This window comes from Carcharodon carcharias, chromosome 2, assembly GCF_017639515.1.
Source record: "Carcharodon carcharias isolate sCarCar2 chromosome 2, sCarCar2.pri, whole genome shotgun sequence".
Taxonomy (NCBI): domain Eukaryota; kingdom Metazoa; phylum Chordata; class Chondrichthyes; order Lamniformes; family Lamnidae; genus Carcharodon; species Carcharodon carcharias.
The window spans coordinates 201,226,301-201,248,737 of record NC_054468.1 but is presented as its reverse complement, the minus strand read 5'-3'; the positions used below and the strand labels follow the sequence as shown (position 1 = coordinate 201,248,737).

The following is a 22,437-nucleotide window of genomic DNA, read 5'->3' as shown; positions in this document are numbered from 1 at the left end:
AGTGAGACAGCGTGAACTTTTGCCATGACTTCCACTGCAGGCTGCTTTGGCAGTACTTTTTGACAGGAGAGTGGCCTTGACCTCCCGAAATATCAGTCCTTCTGTGCAACACCTCTTAAAGCAACATCAACAGACTGAACCTTGAAATGGTACTGCTCTGCTTCTGCAAGTAGTTTCCAATGTTTTTTGAAGTTCCAGCCACTTCTCTTTTAAAATCTGCTGGTGCTAGTTAACCTGGTCTCCTGACCTCTGGTGCTCCCACAACATTGAAACATTATTTAAATAGCCAACCAGAGTGTGAGATCAGCTCAGTGGATTGCAGATACAATTATTATGGAAAGGCCAGTGAACCTGGTGCAGCTGAGCCCTGTTTGCATTATCTGCTCCAGAGAGTCCCAGAATCACAGCTAAATGAGGCCATCTGGCAGGAAACTGCTCAATAGCTTAAATCACGGATGAAGTTTATAATTAAAAAAGCCACAACCTGCACAGTCTAACTGTCCTATTAACCTGAATTTAAAACCTCAATTTTTTTTCCAGCTTCTGAGCTGCTAATGTTTTGGCTGAAGGGGGGGGGGCGGAAGAGGGAGAAGTATGCAAGAAAAGAGACGAAGAGATGTTTGATAGCAATGTTGAAAATAAATATCACGAAGGCTAATTATCCTTGTTTGTCTATAGCCCCAGGCTTTGGAAAGAAACACAGAGATATGAACACAGAACGTGACTTCTTCATGAGAATGAAATGTACTGTGACAAACCGCGGAAGAACTGTCAACCTCAAGTCTGCCACCTGGAAGGTGAGAAACCAGAAGTAAAAATTCAGTAAGCTACATTTGGTGGCTTTCTCAATATGTCTTAGAGGTCAAAAGTTCATTTCCTATGTAAAAAGAATTTTGCTAATCAATGAAGATTTTTTTCTCAAAATAATAGTTTAATATGTCAAAGCTAAAGTAATATTTTAAGATTATGATAGTGAAATAATTTTGAGGGTACTGTGGCCAAATGAAATATCCATCAGCAGGTTGAGCAGAAAAGAATCCTGTGGTCACAAGCTGGACAAAAGATTTGATCCCTACACCTGAATGGGAAGGCCTAAGGTGCACTTAATATTGGGCCTTAGGCTTCATTGAAATGAGAAAAGGCAGAAAGGTTTTAAGTCTGGGTCTGCTGCATCACTACCAATGACTTTCAGGTAGGCTGTTAAAGGGGAAACTGATTGGGATGGCAGCAGTCAGAAAAGAGAGGCAATCAAGGTAGTGGGAGCAATTAGGATATCAGGATGGTAGGGGTGGGGGCAGGGAAGTGAGCAGTGGCCTGCAGTGAAACTAGGGCTGCCAACTGCGATTAAATGTATTCCTGGAGGTTTCATCACATGACTTGTCCACATGCTCCAGCCATCCATCAGCCAAAACTTCCATCCTTGTGACGCATTACCTTCCTATGCCAATTGGTGAGCAAAAATACACCACCAGATTGGGTAATGCTTGCCAAACAACCTTCTTTCCCCCCACTCCGGCCATTTTCCCTATTTTTATACATTTTCCCTATTTTTATATCTGGTAAAGAGAAATGTTCAAAGAAAATTACAAAAAAAATCTTTCTTAATGTCTCTATGATTTTTCTCCAGGGTTGCACACAGCAGTATCCTGGAGATTGATCTTCAACCCTAATTGAAATGTGGTTCTAATGTGAAGTCGGGAGGCGGGCTTCCGCACCTGCCAGCTCCACATTCAGGAAAATAATCTTTACAAACTTACCTTGTTGGCTGTGCCCTGCATGGGTCACTTTAAAGACGTCTAGCCTGATGCCATTTAGGTCAACCCAATTTTCATAGGCGGCTCCAAACAGGCATTAGGCCCCTTATCTGCACATACAAAAGCCCCAGTGCCATTTTCATGAGAGGATCTTACACGTGTCTTGTTTTAGCCTACATCAATATGATGAGTGGAGATGACACAAGAGATGATGCAACTTTATCACCATGTCCTTAATAAAGTGAAGCCTCCTGAGGCACTGCTCCTGGCTCATCCCAATGTAGCACTGGTGCTTCCAGAAGATCCTCTTGGGGTGGGGCTTTTTTCTCCCTCTTCGCTGGGATTCCCCTCTCTGTCTTCTCCTCTGCCTGACCTACTAATGTTGCAGAGCACGTGGCACTGCAACTACTGCTCTCATACATATCAAATGCTCTGTAATTCTCTCAATCTTTCTGTGGTTAGCAAAATATTTCAAATTCCTCCATTATCTCACCACATAACTTTGCTATGCAGACCTACCTCCATGTTAGTAGCACGGGAGGTGCAGCTGACCGGTTCTTGCCTGGATCGTGTGGCGTCAGGCGACTGGAGTGATATTCAACTGAGTCCCTTTTGTGTGCTAAAGAGGTTGAAAGGTGACATCATGAAGCCGCGGTAGTCAATGGGCTGGTGCAATGCCCAACCATGAACATTGGCCATAAAAACAAAAATAAAAACAAAAAGATAAAACCATTGGCCAACGGATGTACATGGAATGCCGTTCTTATTCGCTCCTGAAACAGCAACTGATAGCAAGCTCTTTAAAGGGCTGCTTGACTTAGTTATACTCAGGCAAAATTGATGATTGCCTTGGAGGATGCCCTCAAGAAGGCCCTCCAGACCTTAAAAGGTGTGAGTCTGGACTGCACTAGCTTGACATGGTCTGGGCTGGCTGGCTAAGCGGCACCAGAAAGGGCACTAGGTGAAGTTGTAGTTGTGGAAGCACGAATGCTGTCATCCTGGGAGAGGACAGCAGGTTTGTGCTCCATGGTGCCACTGCTACTTCCACCAGCACTCCTTGTCATCCACTAGAGCACAGGTAGTTGGACTGCTGTGAGTCTGCATGACCTGTCCAATACTGAGATCTGCAATCGTAATGGCAGTTGAATGTTCTTGAATGGCAACAGACTGTGCCCGAATGTCAGCAGCCAAAAATCTCATGACCACTGATTTGAGCTTCCACTGCAGCACAAATACATCCGTTGGGCTCCACTCGAGCTGACCTATCCCCTTGTCCTGACTGGAGTCCACTCATATCTGGTAACTAACAACTTGCAGAACCCAACCTTTTCTAGCCTTTAAGATACTCACTGTGCCTCTCCTCCTCTTTCTCCTCCTGCTTCAGGAGGGTTTAAGCAGCAGGCAGTTGCTGGATATCTGAAACTACAAGAGCATAGGGAAGGGCAGGGTAAGGGAATGGAAGATGGGAGGAAATTAGGAGGTCCACAGTTGTTCCATCTGCTGTTTCAATTGCATGGCACCATTTTGGATGAGCATGAGTAGAGTGAGTGGGGGCCATGCATAAGCCAGCAACTTACCTTTGTCCAGGATGGACTCCACTGCACTGGATGCCAATAGCTCCTTAGTATTGTGGCCCATGGTTCAAAGAACCATTCCCTCCAGGGCACTGAAGCTATGCATAGGTCTTCCTCCAGCTTTCACTCCTGTTGTGGGATACCTTCTCCTGCAAGAGAGAGGGCAGAATGTAATTGACTGCAAGTCAGTGTGTTTGGATGATGCCTAACATAGTTGAATAGATGGAGTTATGTAGAGGCAGTGGGAGGCGAGTATGAGGCTGGCGTGAGTTGTAGTGTCAGGATGTTAAGGATAAATCCTGAGGGCCAGCTGTGGGGCTGGGTGAATGATGAGGGTCTGGTGCATTGAGCAATGTGAAAGGTGGGTGGGGTGGTGGGTGTGAGATGCAATGTGCAGATGCATTCACTCACCTTGACCACCTGAGTGAGGTCATTAAACATTCTTTGGCACTACTGCTAGGTCCGTGCCTGCTATAACAAAAACAGGAAAAACTCAGCAGGTCTGGCAGCATCGGCGGAGAAAAAAAGAGTTGATATTTCAAGTCCTCATGACCCTTCAACAGAACTGAGTGAATATTAGGAGAGGGGTGCCTGCTACACCCTGGGCATCAACTACCCTTGCCACATGTTCCCACTACCATCTCACCCTGAAGGGGTTCTTTTACATCTGCGGTTCCTCCAACAAGGAGTTAATAGATTCAGGAGAAGAGGGGAGAAAATAGTGCCAAAATGACACAGTATGGGGAAAAGATCCAAATCAGTTTTAAATTTTCTATTTTGCTTTGTTAAGGTGTTGCACTGTACCGGCCACATCAAAATATACAATGCCTGCCAGGCTCACACACTGTGTGGGTACAAGGAGCCGCCTCTGACTTGCTTGATCATGATGTGCGAGCCAATTCAACATCCATCTAATATTGATGTTCCACTGGACAGCAAGACATTCCTGAGCCGCCACAGCATGGATATGAAATTTACCTACTGTGACGAGAGGTACAGTAATTTTTTTAAATGATAAAATCAAATCAGTAAATGGCCTTGGGTTCTTCTCTGCATTTAGCATTTTCTTTTTTTAAGAAGCTCGGGAGGCACTGACCTAAATACAGAACTGATAAATTAATTCACCACAAACAAATACCTGAAGCAGTGGATGAATATGATATGGGGAATGTTTTTCCATTGCAGCAGGAAGCATTGGGAATGGATCTGTCTTTACAAAGGAAGAACTTGCTACCCAGGCTGAGGTGAGAGAGGAGGTAACTGGTACACTAGAAGGACTTACAATTGAAAGGAAGGAGGTTTTGGAAAGTCTATATTTACTTAAAATAGATAAGGTACCAAGACTGGATGAGATGCATCCAAGGATACTGACGAAGTAAGAGTGAAAATTGCAGACACTGGTGATAATCTTCCAGTCTTCCTTAGACACAGGGAAGGTGCCAGAGGACTAAAGAACTGTGAATGTTATACCCTTGTTCAAAAAAGGATGCAAGGATAAAACTGGCTGCTACAGACCAGTCAGTTTGACCTCAGTGGTAGGGAACTTCTGGAAACTATAGTACAAGATAAAATCAATAATCACTTAGACAAGTGCAGGATAATTAAGGAAAGCCAGCATGGATCCATCAAAGGAAAGTCATGTTTAACTAGCTTGATGGAGTTTTTTTGAGGAGGTAACAGAGAAGGTTGATAAAAGAAGCACTGTTGATGTGGTGTATATGGATTTTCAAAAGGTATTTGATGCAGTGCCACACAACGGACTTGTAAGCAAAATTCTAGGTCATGGAATAAAAGGGAAAGTCGGCACTTGGTTAAGAAATTGGCTGAGTAACAGGAAAGAGAGAGCAGTGATAAATTGTTGCTTTTCACATTGGAGGAAGGTTTGTAGTGGAGTTCCCCAGGGGTCAGTGTTGGGATCCTTGCTCTTTCTAATATATATTAATGACCTAGACTGTGGTGTGCAGGGCATGATTTCAAAATTTGCAGGTGATACGATGATTGGAAATGTTGTCAGCCATGAGGAAATAGTCTTGAACTTCAAACGGACATAGCCATGTTGGTGGATTGGGCACACAAGTGGCAGATAAAGTTCAATGCAGAGAAGTGTGAGGTAATTCGTATTGGCAGGGAAGATATGGTGAGACAGTATAAAATAAAGGGAGAGACTTTAAAGGAGGTGCAGGAACAGAGGGACCTTGGTGTATATGTACATAGGTCTTTGAAGATGGCAGAGCATGTCGAGAGAGCAGTTAATAAAGCAAATAGTATCTTAGGCTTTATTAAAGGGGCATTGAGTACAAGAGTAAGGTCATGTTGAACTTGTATAAGACACTAGTTAGGCCTCAGCTGGAATACTACATCCAGTTCTGAGTGCCATACTTAAGGAAGTAAGTAAAGGCATTGGAGAGAGTACAGAGGAGATTCAAAAGAATGATCCCTGGCATGAAGAACTGAAGCTACGAGGATAGATTGGAGAGGTTGGGACTGTTTTCCTTGGAGAAAAGAAGGCTGAGAGGAGACTTAATAGAGGTATTCAAGATCCTGATGGGTATGAGCAGGGTAACTAGTGAGAAACTGTTCTCACTCAAGAGAACATCAAGAACATCAAGGCACAGATTCAAAATAATTGGCAAAAGTAGTAAATGTGATGTGAGGAAAAAAATTTTCACCCAGAATGTGGTTGGAGTCTGGAACAAACTTCCTGAATGGGTGGTGGAGGCAGGTCTTCAAAAGGGAATTGGATTGTTACCTGAAAAGAGAGAATGTGCAACATTATGGGGATAAGGCAGGAGAATGGGACTAGGTAGAATGCTCTTTCAGAGAACCAGTGCAGACTCGATGGGCCAAATAGCTTCCTGCACTGTAAAGATACTGTGATTTTCAGGCAGGTATCCAGTACGATCACAGGGCTCCCTAACCATTATGACACACCACGCACTACTCCTGTGGACTGAGCACGTGCTATATTGGAGTCAGCAGTGCCTTTTCTCACCTGCAAAGAGTGTATGCTGGTCTCGACCCAGGCTCAAATCCACCACTGAGAAAAGTGTAAAACTTTTTGCTGTGGATGTGTGATCAAGGCATAAGACTGTTCATTTTTAAGCTCTAAATCAAAAATCTTGTTCACAGACATCATATGGTGAATTGTGTGGGAAATGAAAACATATCGAACTAAAGCAGTCTGGTAACTCTTTTGATCTTCAGGCACATCTTTGGGAAGTGTTGCACTGCATCTAACCACAGTGAATTTGGATGGGAGATCAAATGGTATCATCTTCAGTTCATCATAGCATACATTCAACAATATTTTGGATAGAACAAAAGCCTTGTATGTACAAAGAACACAGCCAGTAGACAGTTGCGGTACTGGAACAAAAGCAAATATGCAATCTTTGAAATTTGCAGGTTACGAACAGTGACATAATAAGCTTGCCAATCTGAGATTCATACAATTTAATACCCTGAATGAACTGAAGAGTAATAGAGCTTGTTTAATCAGCAGATTCAAGCTACACAGATCCTCTCCACAATAACAATAATTGTCTGTTACTGACATTTTCCTTAAATCTATTGGTACCTTGACCACTGTTGAAACCTCACAGTTAAAGTCATAGTCATAGCAGTCTACAGCACAGAAAAAGGCCCTTTGGCCCATTGAGTCTGCACCGGTCAAACAAGTGCCTAACTATTCTAATCCCATTTTCCAGCACTAGGCCCATAGCCTTGTATGCCATGGCATCGCAAGTGCACATCCAAATACTTCTTAAATGAGGGTTTCTGCCTCTGCCACCCTTTCAGGCAGAGAGTTCCAGATTCCCACCACCCTCTGGGTGAAAAGATTCTTCCTCACATCCCCTCTGAACCTCTTGCCCCTTACTTTAAATCTATGCCCCCTGGTTATTGATCCCTCCACCAAGGGGAAAAGTTTCTTCCTGCCGACCCTATCTATGCCCCTCATAATTTTATACACCTCAATCATGTACCCCCTCAATATCCTCTGCTCCAGGGGAAATAACCCCAGTCTATCCAATCTCTCCTTACAACTAAAACTCTCCAGCCCAGGCAACATCCTGGTAAATCTCCTCTGCACTCTCTCTAGTGCAATCACATCCTTCCTATAATGCGGCTTCCAGAACTGCACGCAATACTCTAGCTGTGGCCTTACCAACGTTTTATACACTTCCATCTTAACCTCCCTGCTCTTATATTCTATGCCTCGGCTAATAAAGGCAAGTATCCCATATGCCTTCTTAACCACCTTATCTACCTGCCATGCTACTTTAAGGGACCGGTGGGCATGCACACCAAGGTCCCTTAAGGGACCGGTGGGCATGCACACCAAGGTCCCTCTGATCCTCAGTACTTCCTAGGGTCCCACCATTCATCGTGTATTTTGGTGCCTTGTTTTTCCTGCCCAAGTGCATCACCTCACACTTAGCCGGATTAAATTCCATTTGCCACTGATCTGCCCATCTGACCAGCCTGTCTATATCCTCCTGTAATCTAAGGCTATCCTCCTCACTATTTACCACCCCTCCAATTCTCGTGTCATCCGCAAACTTACTGATCAACCCTCCTACAGTTATACACATTAAAAATGTATTGTTTCAAACAACAGGTTCCTTAGAAAGGAGATTATTGATGAACCAATCATTTGCCGCTGTTAATTTTTCTGAGTAGGACACCTCTAGCTTGATTTTCAATTGTCCACGAGGGCGAGAATGATTGCGGGCACACTTTGAAAATAGGGCTGTCTGATGTTGTGGGGTTGGGGGGTTGGGGGGGGTGGTGGTGGTGAGAGGGGGAGCTGGTAACCTGTTTGCCTATTATTAACTGCCCGTTAAGCTCCTTGAGAAGCTTGTTAACAGGCTGGGGAGGGACAGAAGGTGATTTTCAAATCTCAGATCGGCAAGCCCGAACAGTCTAGTGCACATTAAATGCGGCCGTTGGATGCAATGTGGGGAACCGTTAAATAATGACTTTTCCTGAGGAAAGGTTTTGTCAGTAAGAGTTATTGCCTCAGATCGGGTGCAGTATCTTGTATCTTTTCATTGGCTGTTCTCTGCACTGTGAGGCTTCTGGTCCTCTGAAGTCCTGCCTCCTCTATTCTGCAAGGCAGCAACAGGGTCATTCATGGCTGCCATCTGCCTTTGAGGATTATGCTCAGCAGTGTCAGTTCCCACCTCCTGGCAGTGCTGAGTGCCACCAATTGGGCATTGAGCTCGCCAGCCCAATTAAGACACCTGCATTTGGAGAGTGATGCGGGGTTAGGACGCAGAAGTTATCTGGGTGTCAAGTTTCTGACACTGGATTGAAAATCAAAATCCTCAATAGGGGTGGTGGAGCTCACCAAGTGCCTCTTGAACCTTTGTACCCAGCTCTGTTCTGAACTTTGCTCCCAAATATTGGCAGACTTAGTTTCCATTCCAGAGGCTGATATCAACTTCCAGTGCAAAATAATGAAAATATTTTGTTTCATAGTCAACAGGTTTCAGCCAATCATAAAAAGAAGTTTTAATCTAAGTTTATGATTAATAAACATCAGGTAGATCTTATGACTTGGAAGCATACAGGATATGATTCATGCCTTGTTGTCTTGAACTTTTTCTGCCCACCTATTTACCACAAAATCACATGTTATGGATTGGCTTGCAGTTTCCAAGCCTCTTAATTCTGTTTATTCTTTCCCGACTTCCCAGGTACTAATAATTCTCTGCATCGACTTAAAGAACACAACTAAGTTCAAAGCTGCATCTTCTTTGAAAATTATTGTACATTTTGCTCATTGGGAATATTCCTTCCTCCATTAAAATGGGTACACTGTACAGTTTTTTAAAGCCTCGCTCTCCCCTTTATGTTACCTTTAAAATTCCCTTCAAATATTTAATTATGCTTCACTGCATTTTACAAAATATATAGCAGGTTCTTTTGGGGCTCAAGGGAATTTTTATGTACAAACTGTGATGGCTTAACATTTGTTTTACCAGAATTGCAGCACTGATGGGATATTGTCCAGAAGAACTGCTCGGGCGTTCGGTTTATGAATTTTATCATGCACTGGATTCAGATCACATGATTAAAAGTCACCAAAATTGTAAGTGGTCCATTCAAAGGACTTGTAGCTTAATGTGGTAAGCACTACGTAGGAAGTTAATTAATTACGGGACCATTTTAAAAACACAACATTAAAAGGTTGTGTTATAATTGTCATGTCATCAGATCTTGATTCAAGTTATTATGTGGTTTCTTTTGAGGCCCTCCCCACCTCTGCCAGTAGTATGTTTATGAAACATTCTGGTGATACATTAGTATTAGTACCTTAGTACTTGTAATTATTTTTGGAAGCAGCTTCCATTATTGCAGCAACTTTCATTCTTCTACATAAGATACATAATTTTTGTAAAGAGCCCAATGGAATTCCCAACACTACCGAGATAAAAACATTTATGAAATAATTAATAATAAATATTATAAGTGCATCATTGAAAAACTAATAAATTAATGAAGTCTTCTTGATAATTTGAAGGACATTAAAAATTTAATGAAACATGTCCCCTCATGTGACTGTGTCATGTGAGATGGGACATGTTTTCATTTTCAAAATAAAGTTTTCATTTAATGTGTATTAGCTTTAGGAAACATCATCCCGCTCGTGAATGAGGTTTCCTAAAAAATGTAAAGGCCACTTGGTCTTTTCGCCTGACCGCCAACCGTGAGGTTGGATGGGCAGCGTAAAATTCAACTTAATCACCTTGCTAATGGCCTTAATAGGCCTTTCAATTATCGGTGGGCGTGCAGCCGACTCCAACGCGCACCCACTGAACGAAATATCGCATGGGTTTGCGATGATGCCGGGACTTACGCCTGACGTCATCACGCGTAATTTTACGTTCCAGTGTGTCGGGCATGCGCCCGCACGTCGAATGTAAAATTCTGCCCTTAATCTCAGTGTATCAAAAGAAAATCTGCTTTCAGTAATAATCTGTCCAAAGAACTGTTTATAGTAGGATGAGCTTATGTCTATCCTCTTTTTCTGGGAGTTGTCCCCACCCCCATTGCAAGTTCAGTTCATTGCAGCTGTAGACTGCTTCACATACGTATACATATCTGCACAAGGAGGGACTTTTAGATCAGCCATAAAAGGTTTGCTCGTTTTCCTTTCCTTAAAATAACCTGATTGAAATGGCCACCACCAAACACACCTTCCCTTCACCCCCCTGGTGGCATTCCGTAGGAATCGTTCCCTCTGGGACACCCTGGTCCACTCCTCCATCACCCCCTGCTCCTCAACCCACACTTAGGGCACCTCCCCATGCCCACGCAAAAGATGCAACACCTGCCCCTTCACTTCCTCTCTCCTCACCGTCCAAGGGCCCAAACACTCCTTTCAAGTGAAGCAGCATTTTACTTGCATTTCCCCCAACTTAGTCTACTGCATTCGTTGCTCCCAATGCAGTCTCCTCTAAATTGGAGAGACCAAACGTAAACTGGGCGACCGCTTTGCAGAACTCCTGCGGTCTGTCGGCAAGAATGACCCAAACCTCCCTGTCTCTTGCCATTTTAACACTCCACCCTGCTCTCTTGCCCTCATGTCTGTCCTTGGCTTGCTGCATTGTTCCAGTGAAGCCCAACGCAAACTGGAGGAACAGCACCTCATCTACCGACTAGGCACTTTACAGCCTTCCGGACTGAATATTGAATTCAACAACTTTAGATCTTGACCTCCCTCCTCCATCCCCACCCCCTTTCTGTTTCTTCCCCCTTCCCTTTGTTTTTTCCAATAATTTATATAGATTTTTCTTTTCCCACCTATTTCCATTATTTTTAAATCTTTTATGCCTCCCACCCCCACTAGAGTTATACCTTGAGTGCCCTACCATCCATTCTTAATTAGCACATTCGTTTAGATAATATCACCAACTTCAACACCTGTGTTCTTTTGTTCTTTTGTCTGTGACATCTTTTGATTATCTGCTCCTATCACTGCTTGCTTGTCCCTACAACCACACCACCCCCCTCCACTTCTCTCCCCCCACCCAACTCCATGCAATTACACTACAAGGCACTTCAAGAAATAAAAAAACGATTTGTGAAGCACAGAAAGTCACTTTGTTGGAAAAAAGTGAACTGTTCCAAGTGGCAGGTTCCAAGAGACTGGGAGTACGCACATGAATTCATCCTATTGAAGAATGGTCAAAAAGCCATAGGTGGCAATTACAGACCTCAGTAATTGGGAGAATAATGGAATCAAATAATCAGAAAAAATTAAAGAATATGCATTGTTAATAACTAAATAAATGATAACCGACATGGATTTAAAATGAGTAGATGGTGCCCTTTTTGAGGAGATAATATGTCAAATTGAATGGTGGGGGGAGGAAGAAAGAAGCAGTATCAAGTATTGCGCCTGGAATTCCAATAGATTTTGAACAATATGCCTCATGAGAAACTCCTTTACTAAGCAAGGTCACTGCTTACCAAGGATAAAACCAAGGCACAGAGTAACAACTGGTTAAAAGGAAGGATGCAGAAGGTGGGGGGAGATGGGTCACGTTAAGGGGAAATATTGAGGGGGTGGTGCAGTGGGGAGACTATGCGATTTGTATTGTAATCCTTCCTTTTTCTAGTGCATGTAAATTAATAAAAATTACAGTATCATGATAGTTAAATGTGCAAATGTGCAAAGCAATGAATTCATGTGCCTCAATGCACCATATACTGAAAGGAGGCAGCCAAGATGTTATTAAGAAAGCTCAGTGAGGTTTGTGCCTGGGTTATTCAGTGAATAAAGAAGTTTCACTGCGTAAACGTTGTGAGGTGGTAATAAGAAAATTGAGTGCTGAATGAAGGCAAAGATTTGAAGGAATAAGGGAGCAGGGTGAATGTGATTAGAACTATTGCTCCACTTTACTAAATTAATAATTTAAAACTGGATAAACCAATTAATAAAGGAAGTCTTGTGCCACGTTGAGTAGTGTCCTTCCCTCTGAACCAGAAGCTCTGGGTTCAAGTCCCACTCTAGCGCTTGATTTTTTTTAGAACAGTAGGGTTTCCCATCCCTCCACCAAAATGAGTTGGAGAGCTCACTGCTGCTGATATTGGCTGCCTTCCCAGAAGGAAAAAATAGTAAAAACTGGGAAATAAGAATATTGGTCTGAACTGGTCTTGTATACCTTAAAATGGAATACCAGTAAAACTGGTAAATAAGAGTACTAGTCCGAACTGTATTTTTTTCCCTTCTGGGCTGCAACCAAGGAATGTTAAATAGGTGGAGGCAGGACTTCCACCAATCAATTGAGAGGAACTCCCATCTTCGAGAGCTACTGACTAATCTGATTGGCCAGCAGCTCTCTGGTCCCAGCAATGCCAATACGACTGGGAATGCAAGCAGTCCCCAGAGTCTAAGTCTCGGAGTCCAGGACTGGGTTAGTTTAGGGGTCTCAGGGCAGGAAAGGGAAGTGAGGCCTGGGGAGGTGTGGTGATGGGCAGAGGTGGGTGTTGGCGGAGAGGCTGGGTGTGGGGGAGGAAGCACCCAATGTTGATGGAGACACACTCTCCCTGCTACCTACCTTTCCCTCCCAAGACCTGAGCCCAAGAGTCTGGATAAACAGGGCATTTTTGAGTTGGCAGGCTGTTACTATTGAGGTTCTGCAGTGATCAATGCTGGGTCCTCTTCCACAGGGTTAGGAAAATTCTGCCCAACATGTCTGCAAAGGGATATAGATAGGTGTGTAAGAGGGAAAGAAAGTGGCAAATGGAGTATAGTATGAGGAAATGTGAGGTTATTCACTTTGATAGGAAGAATAGAAAACCAATGCTGGGAAACTATTAAATGCTACAGCTCAGAAAGATTTACGTGTCCTTGTACATGAAACATAGGAAGTTAATATGCAGGTACAGTAAGCAATTAGGAAGGCAAATGGTATATTGGCTTTTATTGCAAGGGGACTGGAGTACAAGAGTAAGGAAGTCTTTCTGCAACTGTGCATAGCTTTGGTAAGGCCACACCTGGAATATCGCATACAGTTGTGGCTCCTGATCTAAATAAGAGATATTTAGAGACGGTGCAACAAAGGTTCACTAGATTGATACAAGGGATGAGATGGTTGTCCTTTGAGGAGGAATTGAGTAGAATGGGCCTGTACTCTAGAGAATAGAAGAATGAGAAGTGATCTTACTGAAAAGTATAAGATTCCGAGGGGGCTTGACAGAATAAGTGCTGAGTGGCTGTTTCCCCTGGCTGTAGAGTCTAGAACTGTGGAAATAGTTTGAGGAAAAGGGGTGACCATTTAGGACTGAAATGAAGAAATATTTCTTCACTCAAAGGGTGCGGAACTTTTTAAGTTCTTTAACATAGAGGACTGTGGATGCTTAGTCGTTGAGCCTATTCAAATTAAGATTAATAGATTCTTGGACTCTAAGGGGATCAAGGGAGATGGGGATCAGACAGAAAAGAGGATTTGAGTTCGAACGTCAGCTCAGATCTTACTGAATGGTGGAGCAGGCTTGGGTGGGGTGAGGGGTTGTGGTGGTTGCATAGCCCACTCTTGCTCCTATTTCTTATGTTCCTACATGGGGGATAAATACAGACATGGACTGGAATACTTACATGTTGTAACTTCTATATATGATTTGGATGCCAGGTTTTTTGCCAAATCTCCATTAATCATACAGAAGCTGTATATTGTCCTGATCAGGCTTTACAGCTAATGCTGGATATAATTCTGATTACTACTGGAGGCAGTGTAGAAGACACCTCAAGGCTGATCTTTTCTGTGACAGCAAAGAGCTATAATGAACAACCTGTGACCCACCAGCCTTTAAGGTACATCTTACAGGGGTCTTCACAAAGATTGCTCAATAGGATAGAGAAAGCAGTCTTGAAACAATGGATAGGATTTTCCAGATGGTGGAGTTTCCCAGCCTGCCTTGGGAAAGGTCAGTGGGGAACACATTCTCACTGATGCCGACAGCCCTGCAGCCATTTAACACTTCGTTAATTGCCTGGATACCGGACTGCAACCCCTTACTCAGTAGGAAGTCCCAACTCAGAGAGCTACCGGCCAACCTGATTGGCTGAGTCCAGTCGGCGCTACCGGTGGCAGTGGCTACTGTTGAAACTACAGGTAGACCCTGGATTCTAAATACTGGAAGCCCAGGACAAAGGTAAATGCAGGGGTCTCACAGCAGGAACAGCTGGGAAAAGGAGGACTGACCCCGGGAGAGGGAGGGGCGATGGGCCCCATCGGGAAAGGGCGCCAGTGATGGAAGTGCCCGGCTTCTTTCTGACTCAAGACCCAAGCAGGCTAACCATTAATTGGCCATTTAAGGGCCTTAATTGGGACAAGGGTGGGCATGCCGTCCACCTCCTGTAAAATTTCTGACAGGCCGGGGGTGGGTGGGTCAGTGGTGGGAAGGCCCCCCTGCCTGAAAACCTGCCAGTGGGGGCCATAAAATTCTGCCTAATGTTTTCAGATATGCTTGGGCATTGGGACAAGACAGTATAAGTTTAGTGTTGTGAAGGGCGAATTTAGTATAGATCTCAGGAATCTCAGTTCAAATTGGTTGCCAGAAAAGATGTCTTTAAGAAGATTATATTAATGAAATATTTGTCTTCAGATTTCATCAACACTGATTGTCTGCAGACATTTATAAGATGTCTTAGGTTATTAAGGTGTAGTTTATCAGGAAATTCTTCTTTATGATTTCTGGTTCAGTCTATGGAAATGTAATATGGAAGTTTTCTTACACCTTTAACTTAAACTGTTCAGTTGATTAATAATGTTGGCAACTGAAATACCCAATTAGTGAATTGCAAATTTACAGATCAGATCAATGTACAATCAGCGAGTCTCTTGAAACCATCTTATGCAAGGTTATGCAGTGGAATTTTCCAAGCCTGCTGGTGGCGGGCATGATAGGCGGCGTGAGCAGACAATATGGTGCGATTGGTTTCATGATGGCGGGAAGGCAGGTCGCGATTCTGTTCAGCCCACTGACGCTGGGCCGCGTTTCCCGCCGTCGGGAACCTCATTGTAATACATCAGCATATCGTTATTAGGCCAGCCCGCCAGGCTTTTGCCACCCCCCCCCCCCCCCCCCCCCACTGGATCATCTATCCATGTCAGTAGGAAAGCACACCGTTTTACCCGCCCGCTACTGCACTTAGTGCAAGTTTGGAAAAATACCGCCCATAGTATTATTCTTTTATTGCCACTTCTTTGACGGCAGAATGGCCCGTTTTTCCCTCTCCAACTTCCTTAACAGGAACCATTCTTTTGGTGAAAAAGACACTAGCTCGATGTAGATGCAAAAATGGGAAATCAATAATTTTCTGGGACAGAGAAAAGAAATGGGCTTAAAGGTTTTCTTCATCTGAACTTACCTTGCAAAGAGGGATAGCAGATTTTTGATTTCAGCACTCTTAAGTTTCCCGTTGTGTAGCTGTATTCCCATAACCAACAGCAAATGTTACCTTAAAAAACATATTTAGGAATTTATTCATACCACTGGAAATGTCCAGACTGAACTGGGCAACACCCTTCAAGATATAATACTCCTAGCTTCCAAAGCTATGAGCCTTGGAGATTACCTCAAGCTCTACTGTTAGAAATTTTGAGTTGGTGCTTAGAAAATGCACATTAGTATAGTTGAAATTGTGAATATATACATCCCATTATATTACTTACCTCCAACAATCATTTGCCATCACCTGGTAATATAATGGCTATAATGATAATTTTAAAAATTGTAAGAAGAGCCTCATGGATTCAGGAATGATCTACAGAAGGTTCAGGCATTTGAATCCTAATTTTAACCATCCCAGTTGAGCTTTGACAGTTTCCAGCATGTTCAGAATATGGCTCACTGGAGGAAGGAGCAAAAAATTTCAGGGTCAAACCTAGCTCAGGATCACACCTCCTGTTTCCTAGTCAATGTTATTGACAAAGGCAAAGAGGGATTCATTGATCTAAATTCCAAGTCTTATTGGATGAATAATGATGATTGAGGGATGGGGTTGTAGTACAAAGTACGTGAAGAGAGAAATGAGAAAATAGCAATTAAGTGAAATTATATAAATTAATGTGGAATGAATTTTAAACCCTATTTAATGGGTATAATTCATCCTTGAGGCTTTAATTCAGTTAACTGTCTCTATTAATGACCCATGTTCTTCAACCAATTCCAAATGAATGTAATCGCAAACCTTCTGTTTCTTTTAACTATACACTTGCCCCTTTGATACCTCATTTTATTTCTCATCTTACAAAGCTTTTATCCTCAATGGTGGGAAATCTTTGAAGTTTCAGCAGTGGCAAAATAAAAAATTCTAATCTATTAAAATGACAATTTCTGTTTATTCTGTATCCTTTGTGTCTAATGTAAGGTGTCCGTAATCAACTGTTTTGTAGATCAGTAGAAGGCAAACAGAGTGATCAGCAGTGTAGTTTAGCTTCCACATGGCAGTACTTATGTAAAAACTGGCCTATCAGATTGGCAGGTATCCTTCTGGTGACATTGTGTGCTGTTTAAAACAAGATTACAGAATAACAAGGCCTTCTGGAAAAACAAGTAACTGGAGCATGGCACACATTGAGATTTTATTGATTGCAACCAATGTAATTATCCTTTCAAAACACAATGATAACTACCAGATTAAGGCAGCCTACCAAAACACATATTGGATCAAAGTACAGTTTAGATTACAAAGTAACAGGTTCATAAGTCAGATCACAAAAATAATGCTGTGTTAAGTACAGGGTAAACAGAGGAAACATCGGCAATAAATGCTGAATGTAATTTTTCTAGTCTTTTCATCTTTTAAGTGTTTTTAAAATGTGTAAGAAGTTGGAATATATATTTTAATAATATTTATAAATGTAACAACACGGTGAAGTATGGACATTTCTATTCAGAGCACAAACAATAAAATAGGATACAATGTATCTTGGTTACAGTATATAGTATTGTCAATGTTATATAATCAAAGATTATATTATAATATGAAGCATGGATGATGAAGTGCAATATATGGTTTGTATATAACAACCATCAGTACTTTTTGCTAGGTACTAAAAAAAGTTATTAACTGGAGTGAGGGTATTTTTTTTTGTCTTTTTGTTTTAAAAGTGTGCACAAAAGGTCAAGCAGTTACTGGCCAGTACCGGATGCTCGCAAAACGTGGTGGATATGTGTGGGTTGAGACCCAAGGGACGGTCATCTACAACAGCCGTAACTCTCAACCACAGTGCATTGTCTGCATCAACTATGTACTGAGGTATGCCTGCATTTTAACATAATTGATTTCAGAGCCAGGAAACTAAGCACAGGCTTTCTGCCTTGAAATGATCCTATTTTGAAATCTATGAGTCTTCTATTGTTCTCGAGATGTGGTGAATCAAGACATTGGTGAATTTGCTATCTACTGCACAGCCCTAGTTTCTTGAGAAAGTGTGCTTGGGCCTTCTACAGTCCTGGTGGTAAAAAGGGGTGAGCCTTCTGCAGTCCTGGTGGTAAAATACAGTTTTGCATATGGAATTTACAAAGATTCTTGAAGGATGGACAGCAAGCAATTTACTCAAAAATTTCAGGAGACATAACAGGAACATAGCCCAGCTATTTTTGCATTAAAAACAACCAAAATGTTTAAAAATTAGAAATACAGAATGGCTCCTGTTGCAACTGCATATGACTAGAGTTTGAATCTGTCAAGAGTGCTGAAAATCATATTATTACCCACAGTTATTGAATACAGACGTGGTGCTAATATTTAAAAGTTACTATGCTCCAGTACCATCGAAGGGGTTTCATTACACATTAGAAGAAACACGATTTAATCAGAGAAAATAATTCTGTTAGGTAGATTTTGATTTCAGTGTGTGTAAGAGACAAAAAGAAACCTGAGGTTATTGGATGGGTAAAAGCAAACATTTTTGTAGAAATGGTAACGAGGCTATTTTATTTGTATACATCCCTGCTGAATCAACTATTTAGTGATTATGTTAAGGATAGGAAGAAAAATACTGAGAGATGAGCACATCTCTTGATTGAATACTTATTGTAAATCATTTTGCCAATCCCAAATAATAAGGAGCTTTTTAACCGCAAGTCACTGTCCACCTTTATTAAGATGACAATGTACAATGTAAATGGAATGATCAATCATCTCTAAAGCTTGGACAAATGGGTTACAAGGCAGATTGAACATCAAAAATCTCAAAGCAGCAGTGGAACATCAGTCATTGTCTTCTTGCGTGATCATTTTGTATCAAGAAGCACACTGATGGATGTTGCCAGCACCAAAACTGATTGAAAACAAAACAAAATTCTTCACATAAATTTATAATAGTTGTTACTCACCTGTAATTAATATACAGGGCAGGGAAGGAAGTCGAGTAAATGCAACCAAGGTGTTCAATGAACAACCACTTATTTTGTATTGAGAGCCACAGAGATCGGACTTTATTCTTAGTATACATGGTAAACAAGGTAAACAAGCAATTGCAATAGAGGTTTTTTCACTTCAACTGCCTTTACTTTTACCAATAGCAATAAAACTATAATCAGGTTTGGATAAAATAAATTTAGGGGGTCTAAGGTTTGTAATTGTTATCTCCATTTGTTTTACCAATAAAATGTTTAATTATGGAACAGATTGTGACTGAAGAAAACATAAGAATCTCGTTGAAATTTTTAAAAATTACAAGATGGTAATTCATAAAATACTACATTCAGAAATTGCTTCAAAATATAACTCCCAGCGAATGTCATGCTTACCATTGATGGCTGGATCAAATTCAATGTGCATTGTTGTAAGTTATCAATAATTATGTAGAAGGGTTACTGCAGTGGCTATGAGCTTGGCTCAATTGATAATATTCTTGGAAGCATGGGGATTCTGACTTGAGCATACTATGTTAGATCACAATCCAGTGCAGCTGATTGTTGGAAGTATTTAGATGAGATATTAAACCCCAACTCTATCTGTTTACTCAGCGGGACATGAAAATCCCTTGGCACAATTTGAATATGAGCAAAGAGCTCTCCTAGTATCTCAGCCAACATTCATGCAAACCAAAACCAGATTTTTAAAATTCGTTCAATTGCTATGTGTACATGGAATCTTGCATTGTGGTTACAGTGGTTGTCAACATAACTGTGACTACAGTTCAAAAGATGATAAATTGCCATCGGATATCCTGAGAATGTGACGTGATGTTAAATAAATGCACATTGTTCCTCTCTTTCATTCTACAATACAGTTTTAAAAATTCTGAAATCAATTGTTTTGCATTCTCAGTGAGATCGAGGAGAACAATGTTGTGTTCTCCATGGACCAGACGGAGTCTCTCTTCAAGCCTTGCCAGGCTGTGAGAAATATGAATGGGAAGCACATCAATGGAACTCCAATGCCAGATGATGGTAATCTGCTGTTCAGTAAACTGAAGGAAGAACCTGAAGAACTAGCACAACTTGCTCCTACACCAGGAGATTCCATCATTTTACTTGATTTCGGTATCAATGGTACGCAGTTACAAACTGTTGTAAGTTGCTAGAATTTAAAACATTGTGATTTAGTTAAACTTTAATGATACATAAGCCATATTTTCTTCAATAAATATTTGATTTTTTCCCCAATTTTTAAAGAAATATCCTTCCATGATTGGGATTGTGCTCAACCAAATATACAAAAATCTCAGTTGTGCATTCTGAGCAAGGCAACCAGATAGAGGACAGGCACCTCCACACAAGGAAAGAAAAATGGGAGGAAAAATAACTCAGGATGCTCTCATGCTCTTTTGAGTACCATTGCAGGAGATCTAAGCACAGTTTGGGAATGCTGTATTATGAGAGTAAAACTTAAAAAGGAAACAAATTAAAAAATACACTGGCCGGGATTTTCTGGCCCCATTGCAGGCGGGTCCTGCCGTGGACGAGGCTCGCCCCAGCCAGAAGTCCATTGACTTGCGGCAAGACCGGAAGATTGTGGCGGCGGGCGGGTGCGGAAAATCCTGCTGGCTGGTTAGGGCACTGATTAGGAAAAATATCTAGTTGAGCCTTTATTGCAAAACAATTAGAATTGTCTCAGATGCAATAGAAATGATTCATTGTAAAATCATTGTTGGGTGCAAATTTGTCCATATCCTGTCAAGCTGGCAGCTTAGGGCCGTTTTTGCTTAGCAATGCATCAATATGTGAGGATGTGGCTGACCAATAATTTCAGCAAATGTACTATTCTTTGTCATCTTCACTAGGAAACCAGCAGTTTGAGGAAGCCCCTCTTTATAATAAGATTATTATGCCACCAAACAAGCGGTGGCCAATGGAAGTTGCAAAACCAAATGTGAAAGGTCCAGCCGAGCTCAGCAAGCAGTCATCATCAGATCTGCATCCATTTACAGTGCCGCAGGTCCCATCAGGCAATTCCACCCCAAGCTCGTGCAGCAGCACCTCTTGCTCTTCAGTAAGTGACCAGATAAAATTACTGTCGCTGAACTTTAGAACAGCAGTAGCAGTAATTCACAGCTATATAAAATCTTTAGTATAGAACATGCCTCATGGGGAAGTGGGAAGAGGAATAGAAAATAAATTAGTTAAAGGAATAGACACTGTGCCATAGTAATAGAGTTAAGAGAGGTTGACAACAGATTGATCGAAACAATGCCCATTTTCACCTCTACCCCATTTACCATATAAATCTCATTCACAGTTTCATTTCTTCTACATGTGATTCATGCAATGTCCCTGACCGCCAACCTCTACAAACTTCAAATCATCCAAAACTCTGTCACTTCCATCTCCCTTGCACTAAGTCCTGTTTGTCCATCAGATCTATCCTCCTTGGCATGTACTCATTATTGTCCCAAAGGATTGAATCTGAAGTCCTTGCCTTCATCTACAAATCCCTCCAATGTCTTGCCTCACTCTCTGGTCCTGCATTCCCTTCCACATCCTACCACCCTCTAATGCTGGCCTCCTGTACATTCCCCTCCCATTGCTCTCTTCCCCCTAACTTTGCCTCACTCTTTAACTTCCCTGCCTAAAACTCACCCCTTCATTTTATCATCTTTAAAAGACTTTTCAAAACACATCATTTCAATCCAGTTTTTGGCTATTTCTGCTAACATTCCCAAATGCCTTGCTTCTCTGGAAAAAAAAAGGTACAATATAAGTGTAAGCTTTTGTTGAAAAAAAAAACACATAATTACAACAATGCAAAGGAGCTGCTCTCCAGTTCAGCCATGTGGGAAGCCCGAAAAGCAAACCTTCTCTGGTTGCTTGCAGTCTTCTTGGCATTCAAAGACACTCAGTGCCTGATCGAGGGACCTGGCATTAGGAAGTGGGGGGCTGGGGTTAAGCCAACAGCTGCCAAACCCCCTCACCCCACTTTCCCCCCACCCCCCCCTTTCCCCCCACCCTATGTCACGACCCCTAACCTGCCATCACTTACCTGTGGCTTGGGTCCCAGTAACCCTGGCCTCAGGGGGGTCCATTGCTGGCAGCAACCACTGCTCCCACTGGCGCTACTGAACAATACACAATTGCCAGCAGCTCTAGGGTTGAGATTTCTACTCCTGGATTCCATGATCCCGAAGAAGCATTTAATACAGCAGGTCTTCCCAAAAGGAGGCGACATGCGGCTCTTACCAGCTCTCCATTAAGTGCTGTCCATTGCCAATGACTTTCTGATCCTTGATTTCTGATATTTGATACCGGTGAATATTGCATGCTCCTAAATTTATTCCTATCGTGTGTATGTATCTAAAGGGTGCTTGAAAAGATTTTTTACAAGACAGTATTGAAAGACACAATTAGAATTGATGTCTAAAATAATATTTTTTGAATAAAGCTAAGTCTAGTTTATATGATAGTTGAGTGTATACTATGTAAATTATGTTTTCTCTGGTGTCTGTAGACACAAAAATTAAAATTCTCTGAAATTAAAAGGTTTTAATGCTGGAATGTTACTTTTTAGTCTACCATCACAATGTTCTTTTACTGCCGGTGGGATGAAATTTATCTCATTTTGTACCCATTTCCACAATATTCCCTAAGTTAGTTAGAATTGCAGTATCTGACTATTTTCTCTATATCATGGTTTTTGAAAC

General features: G+C 41.9%; 1 protein-coding gene across 2 annotated transcripts in view; it reads left to right on the top strand.

Moving 5' to 3' along the window:
* Positions 1–22,437, top strand: part of epas1b (endothelial PAS domain protein 1b) — a 159,498-nt gene that overhangs the window by 118,457 nt on the left and 18,604 nt on the right. For both annotated transcript variants that reach the window (XM_041209970.1, XM_041209963.1), the window contains exons 5-10: positions 679–797; positions 4,119–4,321; positions 9,316–9,422; positions 17,459–17,606; positions 19,629–19,852; positions 20,584–20,792. In XM_041209970.1, coding sequence (XP_041065904.1) covers positions 679–797; positions 4,119–4,321; positions 9,316–9,422; positions 17,459–17,606; positions 19,629–19,852; positions 20,584–20,792 — 1,010 coding nt within the window. The remainder of the gene's footprint in view (positions 1–678; positions 798–4,118; positions 4,322–9,315; positions 9,423–17,458; positions 17,607–19,628; positions 19,853–20,583; positions 20,793–22,437) is intronic.